Raw genomic sequence first — 13,563 nt, 5'->3', positions numbered from 1 at the left:
TGTATTTTACCCCTGTCAATCCATCAGGCAACCCTAATATATTGATCCTGACTGAATGAAGATATTTGGGCTAGAACTGGACCTTAGGCATGAAATTTGCACACACACATTCCCCCCCCCCCACACACACACCAGGTATTAAAGTGTGTTTCATTTCTTCTAGGAAAAAATACATTTACAGGATGGATTCTGGTATTTCAAGCAGAGTGGCCATTCTCTGTCCTCTTGCAGGGCACAGCCCCCTCAAGGTCCATGATCTCTGACAGGTCAGAGCACAGACCTTGGATGAAACACTGTGTATCCACACAGGGCAGAGTTTAAGGAAATATACATATCAGCTGGCCTGAAACTAAAAAAAAAAAAAAAAAAGCCTTCCAGATTAATATAAATATGTGTACATTCTTTCAAATAGTTTTTCCCTCATTTTTTTTCATTACATTGAAGAAAAATTGATACACATTTTGCCTTTTGTTTTTGGAGACTTGCTTTAAAGTGTTTGACCCATCAAACATTTAGTGAAATCTTAGGTGATTTTTTTTTTTTTTTATGTAGTAAAATGGAAGAGGGGAATTCAGGGGCTAAAATGTTGATTTACCAAAGGAAAAACAAAACAAAACAAACAAATGAAAAAGATCTTGAAAAGTTCAGGATGTTTCAGAATATGCAACTAATAGTTACAAGATGGACCTATAATTTAGAAAACATAACTGTAAGGATTCGGTCCTTAATTATGTCATCAGCCTAAAAAGTGGGTGGGCCCTCTATGCGTCCCTCTCTTTCCTTCCCGCTCCGTCCTTCTTCTCCCCCCCCCCCCTGCCCCCATAAAGCTCTAGAAAGGTAACCATGGCTGCGATTCTTCTGATCAGCACTCTCCTCCACCGGCATGCGGCGGCCAGCCATGAGCAGCAGCGCCGATTTAACCAACAATAACTCTTCCATTCTTTGTCTCAGCATTATTTCATGAGAAGATTCCACAAATGTTAGAGACTAATGTTTTATTTTGACATAAAGGGGTTCTTCTCTTTCTAGTGTTTGTTCAAATTTGAAATTTAAATTTAAAGTAGTATTTCTCAGAATGTGTTCCACGGAAGAAAATAAGTTCCCTAAAAAAGAAAGAAATCTCATCAGGAGCTCAGCAGTTAAGAAGAGTACAGTGCACAGACATGCATGCATGCATGCAGGCAGGCAAAACACTCACACACATAAAGGTCAACTACAACAGAAGATCAAGATGGGGATGGGGAGCGAGCCATCCTTTCAGCTAAATTGGGAAATTATTCCATAGCGTGTTCTCTCTTGGAATCTCACGGAGTAAGGATTTGAAGATTATGGAAAGAAAAAAAAAGAGGACAATAGAAAAGATTCAAAGTGTGTGTGTGTGTGTGTGTGTGTGTGTGTGTGTGAGAGAGAGAGAGAGAGAGAGAGAGAGAGAGAGAGGTGTGGAGGCCAGAGGAGGACAAACAGGGCTGCCATTCCTCAGGCAGCTGACCACATTGTTACATTGTTTTTGATACAGGGTCTGTCGCTGGCCTTAACTCACCAAGTAGGCTAGGCTGGATAAACAAGCCTCAGGGGTGTGCTTGTCTACACCTCCCCAACGCTGGGAGTCTAAGTTTCAGACCATCACACCTGGCTGCTGCTGCTGCTGCTTCTTCTTCTTCCTCTTCTTCTTTCTTTAACGTGGGCTCTAGGAACCAAACTCGGGTCTTTGTGCTTGCAAGGCAAATACTGACTGAGTCATCACCCCAGCCAGAGGTTTCAATGTTATCTTACCTCCACCATGAGGACTGCTCTTTGGAAAAGGCTAAGCCTTTAATAACCAGTTAACCTTGACTATTTCTCCTCTTTAGATAAGAAAAGCCGTAAGCAACGCAGTAAATATATGGACCTTCAACTCAAACCAGCTGGCTTCAGACACCAATTCTGCTCTTGCCAGATGTGTGCACCTCAGCACGGACATTGTCTAAACGTCTGTCTCACCTCTAAAACAGGCATCAGAATCGATCCGATTGCCCGGGGCTAGGGGCAAACTTTCAATGCCGGTTTCTACAAAGTACTTATGTAGTGCACAGGCTGTAAACGGTCATCGAAACTTCTGTAATTACGTTTGCGTCGCTTCTGTCAGAGATGGCTGGTGTGTGCAACTAAGCTACTTCCAACCTTCCACACACACCTCACTCACGGCCGATCAGATCACTGCTAATGGATAGCACAGGCCAGTTTGGGTACCTGTTACCTGCTCCAAAGCTGACTTTCTGTATCAAAGTCTCCAGAAGATACTCTCACTTGGAGGCAGACTCTGAGACAAGCAGAGTGACTTGACTTTCCGCCCTCTTGAGCCGTGCATCCGCTCTCTCACTGTTTTACCTGACCAGCCTGGTTTTTTAGCGTTTCCTCTTTGTCTTCCACCCGGCTGCCTTGGGCCACCTGGTCCAACCAATGTGTCACTGAATAGCTAAGTGATCCTTAAATTTAGGCATCCCTCCAAGTGTCCAAATCCAGGATATGATTTCCACAGAGGGCAGAAGTTGAGTGTTTACATCATTTGGGGAAAAGAGAGCAAAACAAAACAAAACAAAACAAAAGACACTTAGCTTCTTTGGCAAGCGACCTAATAAAATAGTGAAATTCAAGAAGCCCTTTGGCTGAGAGAACCGGACTGCACACACAGCAGGAAGAAGCCCTAGATCTGGTGGCAAAGGTTGTGTTTTCGATCGTAAGCACACCTCTTAGCCAAAGGCTTTCTCCCTCAAGGCTGCTGACAGAGGTTTGGCAAAATCTCCTCCTCCTGTTGGCGGATAGGCTCAAGCTCTGTTTTATATTTAACTCGCTCCAGTGCCGGAGGGGCCGGCCTGGGGAGATGCTGTTTATAGAGAGCTGGGCCAACATTCTCATCCGAACTCCTCCTTCAAGTCAGCTTCTCTCCTGAGTCCTCATCCCACTCCTTGGTTTCCGCATTCTCCCTGGAGTGGCCGGGAGTGGTGGGGACGTGCGGGACTGGAAAGAGACGCTGGACGCCAGACAGAGAGGTGTAGGAAAGCAGAGCCGGGCTGCCAAAGCAGGGGACTCCCTTCGATAGTTAGTTAAATTTAACATCCTTTCATGAGTAACATCTGACTTCGGGAGGAAGATGAACTTTGCGGAGGAAGAGCCCTCTAAGAGATACTGCATTAGAGGCAAACATGTGGCCATCATCTGTGGGGTGGTGGTGGCGGTCGGATTAATAGTGGGGCTTTCTGTGGGCTTGACCAGGTCGTGTGATTGCTCTGGAGACACTGGGCAGGGCACAACCCAGGCTCCTTCCACTGCCAGCACTTCAGCCCAGGCTTCTTCCACTGCCAGCACTTCAGCCCAGCCTCCTTCCACGGCCAGAACTTCAGCCCAGCCTCCCCAGGACCAGGACATCTGCCCTGCCAGTGAAGACGAAAGCGGAGAATGGAGAAACTTCAGGCTGCCAGACTTCATCAAACCAGTCCACTACGACCTGGAGGTGAAGCCCCTGATGGAGGAGGACAGGTACACGGGCACAGTGACCATCTCTGTCAGCTTGAGCAAGTCCACGCGTGATCTGTGGCTGCACATCCGAGAGACCAGGGTCACCAAACTGCCGGAGCTGAGGAAGCCGTCTGGGGAGCAGGTACCAATTCGAAGGTGCTTCGAGTACAAGCAGCAGGAGTACGTGGTGATCCAGGCTGAAGAGGAGCTTGCCGCCACCAATGGCGACAGCGTCTACCTGCTGACCTTGGAGTTTGCCGGCTGGTTGAACGGCTCCCTGGTGGGCTTTTACAGAACCACCTACATCGAGAACGGGCAAGTCAGGTACGTGCTGTGCGTCGCTCCCCTGAGCCCAGCTTCCGCGGTGATTATTTTCCTTTCCGTCTTTTATTTTGTTGGTCTGATCCCTGCCTGCCCTTGGCTTCAATTCTGCTTGCTCATCTGGGAAGCAAAATGCCTCGCTTTATTGTAGTTTGAAATTCTGTCACCAAGCTTGAAGGTCGGAAGTGGAATGCCCTGGTATAGAGAACCCAGTAAGTCTTTTCCTTGCTACACCAAGGCAAATCACAACTCACTGCATCCTACCCTTAACATCCACACAGACTACCTCAGATTTTTATGAATATGTGTGTATTTGGTCAATTTTGCTACTGATATTTTTGGGATATGTCACAATGATCTGTTTTACAAGGAATGACAATTTCATTTGCAATGACAATGACATTAGATGTCAATTGTTATTTTGTGCAATTTCCTGGAGAAGGATCTTAATGAAAATTACACAAGATCTGACATGTCCTTAGGTGGTCATTTAAGAAAAGAAACCTTGCTGTGGCTTGTGGTCTTCTGGGATCAGAACCAGCTTCTACCTAGGTTTTCAGGGGATGCTTGAGACACATCTCCGTGATGGCAATGGATAAGTCTCGGAGCGGCCAGCTATCACTAAGCATGCAATAGTAACACTAAGCCTTTACAACGAGGCAGTCATAAATGCTTTTCTTCCCTGCCGTGCTCCAAGAGGGAGAGTTTAAAACACACATTGAATAATTATAATTATAAAGCATACATATTCTATCCAATCTAATCTATTACCTTTCTATCTGATAGTCACACAAATCAGTGAATTATCAGACCTCAGTTAAAGGCATGAGGGCCTTTTTTGAACTCATAAAGCCATCACACTGTGGGTGTGGCCAGGGAGCCAGGCTACACTACACCTGAGCTGTCACTGGACTTGAACCTGTCTGGACATTTGCCTACACAGATTCTGCAGAGTGAAATGACTGGAAATAGCTGGGTGTCACGAATCAAAAATGGGAGCTGGGGCCAGTCCTCTGTGGATCCCTTTCCTCTGTTGTCCGAGCATTTTATAGAGCAAAGCGAAAATCTCTTGGTCAAATTTCTTCCTATTGTTTCTCTTCAGAGAGTAAGAAATGTTGAATCAACTTTACGTTATTGTGTGGCACATGGATAAACTGTATTGAAAGGATAATTGAAAGAAAAGATTGGAGGGATCACATAATCTATCATGCGAGCAATCAAAGTCATAATTTTTCTTCCATTTTTAAAAAACGACAGCAGAGCAAGATCTGGAAACAGTTTCACAGCTCAGTGGTATTGCCCACTAACATGTTAATCTGCACTTTCATACTTCCCTAGGCAATCAAACCGAAACAGAATTACACTTATCTATGTGGACTTTAAAATTTAATATATCATAAACATTTTCTTTTGTCTTTAAATATTTACAAGAATCTGATATTAAAGATTGTGCACTGCTCATCTCATATACACACTGAATCCTCTCAGTTTCTGCTGTTGGACATCTGTGCTGCTTCTGTTATATTATCGTTATTATAAACACACAGAGAAGGACATCTTTGCGTGAATATCTGCTTATGTCCCTAGGTTGGTAATTATCCTAAAAGCTGAATTACCAGGCCAAGGGTACAAGTATAGTAAAATTCTTTTAGCACTTAACTTTATTTATACATGAATAATACACAGTCATTGCAGAGAACCTGAAAAAAATCAAAACAGTGAAAAGTTAAAAACATAAACATCCACCAATGAGTTGACTTGTTATTTGGTATTCTTCCACTAAATGACATGCCTTGGTACAGCCATAGTGTAATTCACTCACCTTTTCCATTAGGCATGGGTATTTAAGTTGCTCCTACACAATGTAAGGAACAACCTTGTAAATAATTGCTTATGGCTGTCTCCAGTTTGAGTTTTCTAGTGTTTTTCATAGCATTGGTAGGGTCTAAGCTGAATTTTTGATATTATGGTAGGGTTTACAGAGAGGCAGATGAGAAGGTAAAAAGCCAGAGAAAGCGTGATGGGAACAGACAGTAAGTTTGTTGGTGAGGTTTCTATCCAGAAGCAAACTAGAGATAACTTGTGGGAAGACACTGGAGAGAACTGTGGAAAGAAAGGAGAGAGTCACCATGGGGACGGGGGGGGGGGGGGGGGGGGGGCAGGGGAATGAGTGAGGGCAACACAGGGGTCATGGATGGTGAAGGATGGAAATCTCCATCCATGCATAGAGGAGACAATGCAGATCAGGGTGGAGAGGAAGGCAGACCAGGTGATGTCAAGGTGGAGACGCATGGGAAGAAAGCCAGGAGGGAAACAGCTCAGGCCTGCTGGTTGACTGATGGTGAGGAAGGGCTGAAGTTAGGGATCCAGGATGCCCAAGATGTAGCACCTGCATGAGGCCCTACCCTTTTGTTGATGCCGGAAACAGAAGAAGTTGGTGTAGAAATTCAGTTTTAGACCTTCTGAAGCCTCTTAGAACCGGCTAGTAGGAATCTGGGTAAATACCTCTGAAGCCAAAAAGCTGAAGTTTATGATATGATTTAGTAGCTGTATGAAAACAGTGTAGCTATGGGAAAATATATTATCACACACAAATGTGTATACTCCATCGTGAGGTTTTGATCTTGAAATTTTAGCTATAGGTCAAATGACTCTCAGCTCATGGAAAGTTATCCGTAGAGTGAGATTTATGAGGATGTCTTGTATACTTGTTGTAGGGCTAGTGGTTTTTCTTGGCTTTGGAAGCAAGGAAAGTTCTCTTGGCCTTGAACATCTTCTGCATACAAAGCAACACAATTTGGAATTAAATGAGGAACTGGTCCATCCAGTCCTCCATACAACTCCACTGAGATGTGAGTGACCCACCCTGCATCAACCAAGCAGCTCATGTGCAGGACTCAGGAACCCTTCACTGACTGCAGACATGGCACTGGTAGTTGCTACCCCTACAACAGACGCCCCCCTGTTTAAGGAGTTAAGCCAGACGTTGCTGTTTGTTTTGCTGGCTCACATTATTAAGTTGCTGAACATAGCCTGGGAGTCATTCTTGGGAGCATGGTGCCAGTGATTTATAAGCCAATTGTTTGGTATTCTGTTTTCTGAAGTTGATTCAGAGTGAGCAAGGCTGAGAGCTATGGTGTTGCTTCTCCTTCCTCAGCCTTCTCAAAAGCATGTTGGTCTGATGCAGTCAAGGAGGGCAGACAGAGGTTCTCCTTGATGGCCAGTTAATAAGCTAAAAGGAGTAAGATTTTAAAGTCAACTGAGTGACCTATTAGCGTAGCCCAGGGAGGCCCCCTAGAGAAGTGGTTTGCTCAGCACCTTTGCCTGGTGTAATTAATTACTCCAAACACGGCAGAGTCGCATCTGTGTGGCATCTGCTGTTCTTGGGCAAAGTCTCATTCATTGTCAGCCCAGCTCAGATTTCTAAAAGGACTTTTAATCTCGAAATAAAGATTGTGATCCAAAATCGCTTTATATTGCTGTTTTATATACCTTGTCTTCAAATTGCTTAGCATTTAGGAAATTCTGGTGGCAAGTCCAAGAGTTGGCCTCTATCAACAGAGTTTTCTGAGTTCTTCAGTAGTCCATGAGAGAAACAAGAAATGAGTTACCTTTCCTTGTGTGTATTGTTGTTTTGTTTGGAATAAGACAGGGTCTCACTATGTAGCTCTGGCTATCCTGAAACTCACTATGTAGACAAGGCTAGCCTCAAACACACAGAGATCTGCCTGCCGCTGCCTCGAAAGTGGTGGAATTAAAGGCCTACATCGCCAATGCCTGGCACAGTTACCATTTTAAAGTATGGTTGTATTACTGAGAGGACTTACACACAATGTATTGTTTCCCATTGCCTACATAGTCCAGCCAAATAAATGAATTTTAAATACTTCAGATGGCAAGAACACTGTGTCAGAGAGTCTGGGGCTGGTTAATCCCAAAGATCCGAAGAGAAAGACCACCAACCCAAGTCACTGTGGTTAAATTAATTAAAGCAAGCAGTTAATTAAAGCAAGCTTTTTTATGTGTGTACATGGGCTGTCTCCCCATAAAAGTCAGGTTCAAGAGATCAGCATTGGACGTGAGGAAGACAGTGTTTTTATAATTCAGGGGTGGAGGGTTTCCAAATGGAGGATTTGGCAGGCGAAACAGGGGGGTTACAGGAGCAGAACATAAATGTAACGAGTTAGTCATAACAGTTTCTTTAAACAATGCCATGGTTGCAAGGTGGTTGTACCAAGGTGAATCTGGGTCACACAGATAAATTAGATGTCACACAGGTGGTTACAATGACCTTTGAAAGAAAGATATAGTTGTTGTTTCCTGGAACAGGTAGTATGGAGTCATCTGTAGTTAAGGTCACAGGTAGAACATAGCTCAGTCCTTGAGAAACACAGATGTGATCATAAACAGGAGTGGACCTAGTTTGTCTATGCTATAAAATGGCTTTTAAGCCTAAGATGGAGGCAGGCTGGTTCATCGCATGTTTATAATCTCAGCACTGGGGCAGCCGAGGATGATGAGAAGTTCGAGGCTTACCTGGACCACTCAGCATGGCCCTGTCTCAGAAAGGCAAAGAAAGCCTAGTTTATCCTCTAGATGTACGGGGAATAGCATGAGGTGTGTCTTGTCACTATCGTACACATTTCAAGGATGTCACTTCATAAGATGGTTCCTAAGGTGCGTCAGGCCAGACTTACTCTGGTGACTACGTTTTACGCTACCTGAAGACACTAAATCAGGTTTTGTGACTTGCTGAAGTTCACATATGGGAAGACAAAAGAAGGTTAGAATCTCAGAAGTTTAGAATCTCAGAAGTTTTCCTCTTAAAAGAGAGTTTTTCCTTTAAAATCATACGGCTCGGCACTTTGACATGGGCAATTCATATCATTCCCTTTCCCTACACACCTAGGTCTCCATAATTGTTAGACTCAGTGTGACTGCTGAACAGGCCGTCGAGGCAAAACAGAGCCACTGTCCCAGAGACACAGCCGCAGCTCTCCTCTGATGCCCGTGCACAGCAAAAGCAAGAACACTCTGATTCAGGAGAACAGTGGGTCGGAGAGCCTTTGAAAGGGAGAGTGTAAAAGGAGTAAACCTTCTCCTCTCACCTGGGTTCTCAGGAGTTCATGCTCTAGCATCTTGCAGAGAGCTGAAGCTTGAGAAACCTATACAGTGAATGACTGTTGCCTGGAAGGGTCACTGTTCCACTCCCTGCTTAGTCTGGGCTTTTGTGAGGCGCTTGCCTGAGCCAGATCCTGCCCAACACACCACACACACACACACACACACACACACACACACACACACACACACACGTTTCTCTCATCACTTTGCTGGCTTATTTCTGAGGTGGACTCAACTGAAACAAGGATTGTTCCTTTTCCCTCACCTCTGGGGGGAAAATCCGAGGTCAAAACAATTCAAAAGAAAGAGGCAGCTGAGCAAGCATGGGTTGTCCCTTGCTGCATCTTGTGGTAAGGCTTTCCTACTCTGGAAAAAAACATGAGGGATTCTTCATAGTTTGATGTATTTACAATCCAACAACCTACAAAAGGTTTACAATTAAGGTCTGTTGCAGGACATGTGACGCACACCTTTAATCCCTGTAGAGGCAGAGGCAGGTGAATCTGTGAGTTCAAGGACAACCTGGTCTACATAGCGAGTTCTTGGGCACCCAGGGCCACCCAATGAGATCCTGTCTCAAACAAAACAAAATAAAACAAAACACAATGAAATTTCTCTTTACTGAACTATTAACATCATGTTAACCAATTACTCTGTTGCAGAAGAGACCCTTGACTAAGGCTTTTCTTAGATAACTTGATTAAAAAAAAAACCAAAAAACCAACAACAAGAAAAAACCACTTCAAACTTAGAGAAACATTAGAAGAGTGGTAGTTGGAATGTCTGAAAATAATTTACTCAGATTCACCAATTATTCATATTTTGTCCCCTTTGCCCCTCTCATCTCTCTCTAAAGAACTCATTTACATCTTGGCATCAGGGTGTATTTCTTAAGTGCAAAAGCATTGTCTAAACAATATAGCAGCTTTAAAAAAAAATCACAGAATTTAGCATCAATACAATTATGGAAGCCAGGCTTCATAATCAGGTTTCTTTAGTTAGCTCAGTAATAGCTTGTCGGTTTTTCCTTCTCCCCAGTGTCCCACCTTGGAAGTGTGCCCAGCACTACAAGCTCCTTCAAACCCAAGTTTCCCCCCAGCCTTTCTTCATCTTTCTCGATGCTAGTCATTCTGAAGAGGACGGGCCTGTTATTTTGAGAATGCCCTTTGGTTTCCATTTGGGTGGCTCTTTTTAAAATGTCAGACGAGCGTTTCTATCAGGAGAATCAGGGAACTGAGGCCTTTGTAGTACTTGGGTGGGGGTGCGACCGTTTATAAGTCAGTAATTGTTATTGATGTTACTTTTTAAACCGTGCCCTTCAGGTAATTTCCAACGGGCTTCTCCGGAGTGGGAGTGACAGGGTATGTAGGTCATTTTTCTGAAGACTGTTTGAAACATGCAAATATGTCTTTATCCAATTCTGTTGGGTAAAGAATTTCTGAAGATTTTCTAAATCTGGTATTCCTTCTAAAGTTGTTGGTCTCTAAGAGTCCTCTGAGATGTGTCTCATTGGTAGAGTGCGTACTTGGCACGCAGAAAACCCCCAGGTCAATCTCTAGCACTGCAATATAAAATGTCTACAATCTACGTAAAGAAGAATTAAAATCAAACTTGAAATCAAAGGAAGAATTCATAGGCCGTCCTCACTAGCTTCTCTGCTGCTGTGATAAAATGCTGATCAAAACCAGCTTCAGGAAGAATGATTTAGCTTCTTATGTCACAGACCATCAACGCCGGAAGTCAAGGAAGGAACTCAAGGTGGGAATCTGAAGTAGAAACTGAAACAGACTATGGAGGAATGTCACTTGGTGACTTAATTTTCATAGTTTGCTCAGCCTGCTTTCTCATAGAACCAAGGCCCACCTGCTGAGGAACACCACCACCCATAATGGGCTGGGCCCTCAAGAAAATGCCCCACAGACTAGTCTGATGGAGGTAATTCTCCAGTTAAGGTTCCTTCTTTCCACCTGACTCTAGTTTGTTAACTTTTAAAAAACTAACCAAAACAATGGTTCAGTTTACCCAAAGGCCCTCATCACCAAACCTGATGACCTGAGTTTGATCCCTACAACTTTTGGTGGAGGGAGATGGCTGACTCTAGCAGCTGTCCTCTGATCACACTGCTACAGTGTGCCCCCCCCACACACACCATAAATAAAATGTAAAAAAGTAGTTAAGAAAAAAGAAGAACAAGAAAGGATTCATGGAGGGCCAGGCAGTGGTGGCACACTTTTAATCCCAGCACTTGGGAGGTAGAGCCAGGAGGATCTCTGTGAGTTCGAGGCCAGCCTGGTCTACAGAGCGAGATCCAGGACAGGAACCAAAGCTACACAGAGAAACCCTGCCTTGAAAAACCAAAAAGAAAAAAGAAAAGAAAGGATTCGTGTGTTCTTGGTTTATTCAATGGGTTGTATTCCCATTATGTTGATTTTGATGTTCCAGTTCCCATAGGTTTGGCAAGTAGTAATCCTGTCAAGCAGATACCTGTGTCCTTCTGACTTGTTCCCACGATTCTTTGAGTACTTCTTACTTTCTTGGTGTGACAAGATGATCTGGGTCATCATGGACTTCTTACCCAGTCCTACCTAGAAGCAGCCCTTTCTCTAAGGAGCCCTGGCTCCTGTTAGCAGAGAATTGCATTTGGAACTCGTTGTTTGGGAGCAGAAAATGTCTGCAACGTGTGTTATTATGATAATGGTGTGTGTGTGTGTGTGTGTGTAGTACCTTCAGAAAAAATGAAATGTTCTAATAATTTAGATTTTTTGGTTTTTTAAATCTCTTTTATTGCTCTCTCTCTCTCTCTCTCTCTCTCTCTCTCTCTCTCTCTCTCTCTCTCTCTGGCTTTTTTTGTGTTGTTGAGAAAGGTTTTGGCTGTGTACTGCAGACTGGCTTGAAACTCAACGTGATCTTCCATTTCCAGTCTCCTCAGTGTTGGGATTACAAGGGTGAAACACCCCTCCTGGCTCTTTAGCTTAGAATTCTTTGTGATACAGCTTCTTCTTTTTTTTTTTTTTTTGGTTGTGAGCCTAGCCTTTAACGGCTGAGCCATCTCTCCAGCCCGTGATACAGCTTCTTTAGTTCATGAGAACCCATGTTATCCTTGTACAGATTATTGGTGACATCAATCGATGTTACCTTGCTTCTATTGTTTTTATGTGCTGTTCTTTCCAATGAGTAAATATATGATCATATTGTCTTACTGTAATATGCGCACACACACACACACACACACACACAGTATTTTCACTTTAAAATTTTAGAAATGTTAAATATTAGATATATGTTTAGAGAATACAAGCTCATGCTTAAGTCAGGAATGCTGCTGTCTTTTTTAAAGTGGGCTTTTTAACTTAAAAAGCTATGCAGAAGATTACACCCAGGGCCTTGCTTATATCAAGTGGGTGATCTACCACTGAGCTATATCCTCAGTCCTCAAAATGGGGCTTAGACCAGGTTAACATTTACCTCACTAGGGAGAAAGTTCAGCATCCATTTTGCCTGAAAATGAACAGGAATTCTGTCCTTGGTGCAGTGTAAGCATGGGAGAATGTGCCACTGGGTCAGAAGGAGGGCTGCTGGAAGATACTCCTCTGCTCTGTGACGGGACACACCTGCTCACTGTTCCCAGTACAGTTAGAGACAGGCAAATGGGTATGCATGTGTTTGCCTCCTGGTTGCTCAGTAGCTTTGGGTAGAGTGCCCTCAAAATTCTGAAACCCTTCGACAGACATTTGATAGTCTTTTAAATGGATCTTGTGAAAAGAAATGTTAATAGTTGTAATAATGTGGCTCACGTTGTCTATAGCAATAGAAACACAGGACTGTCGGAAGCAGCAGCGTGCATTGTGTCTGTGTTTATTCCTCAGGAGCATAGCGGCCACTGACCATGAACCAACGGATGCCAGGAAGTCCTTCCCTTGTTTTGATGAGCCCAACAAGAAGGCAACTTACAACATATCCATCATTCACCCCAAAGAATACTCAGCACTTTCAAATATGCCAGTAGAGGTAAGTATTTTTAAATTTTGTTTCTGCACATACACTCTTTTCAGTGTTGAACTACCTGATTCACCATGGAAGGGAACTCTGAATTCTAAAACTAAATGTGCTATGTAGCTATCAATTTAAAAGACTAATAGTACATCTTAGCAGTCTTTTATTCTTTGACTCTAGGAAATTGTCAGCTTTATAACATCACAGTCCAGTAATAAATTCACCTTGAAATTTTTAAGGAAGAAAGAATATAATACATACAGATTGACTCTGCTTAACTACAGAAACCACTAGTCATTAAAAAAAAAAAATCAAAGACACACTTAAAGTTTTCTAGGCCATACTCACTATAGACTTTTCAGTACAATACAACCCTTGTTTTTAAATAGATAAAGCTATTTTTAAAAAATCACTACTTCAATTCTTGGTTGTACAAGCCAACTCCAGAGAACACCATGCCCATAGATTTTTCTGCTAAAAAAATCTGTCAAACGTTGAATTAATAAGAGGTTACAATAATTCTGCCTGGATACTTGTTAATACAGGACACTTTCCTGTGTTTTCTCTTCATAATAGATGATTTTTCCCCCAAGGGTTTCTCTGTGTAGCTTGGGCGCCTTTCCTGGAACT

At 43.3% G+C, this 13,563-nt stretch overlaps 1 protein-coding gene across 1 annotated transcript in view; it reads left to right on the top strand.

Annotated features, from left to right (window-relative positions):
* Window positions 1–2,663: 2,663 nt before the first annotated feature.
* Enpep (glutamyl aminopeptidase) overlaps window positions 2,664–13,563 on the top strand; it is a 74,575-nt gene continuing 63,675 nt past the window's right edge. The window contains exons 1-2 of the mRNA XM_042279907.2: window positions 2,664–3,819; window positions 12,807–12,948. Coding sequence (XP_042135841.1) covers window positions 3,131–3,819; window positions 12,807–12,948 — 831 coding nt within the window. The 5' untranslated portion in view covers window positions 2,664–3,130. The remainder of the gene's footprint in view (window positions 3,820–12,806; window positions 12,949–13,563) is intronic.

Source organism: Peromyscus maniculatus, chromosome 6 (assembly GCF_049852395.1).
Source record: "Peromyscus maniculatus bairdii isolate BWxNUB_F1_BW_parent chromosome 6, HU_Pman_BW_mat_3.1, whole genome shotgun sequence".
Lineage (NCBI taxonomy): Eukaryota > Metazoa > Chordata > Mammalia > Rodentia > Cricetidae > Peromyscus > Peromyscus maniculatus.
The sequence above is the reverse complement of the archived record's forward strand: the minus strand, read 5'-3'. Positions and strand labels throughout refer to the sequence as shown.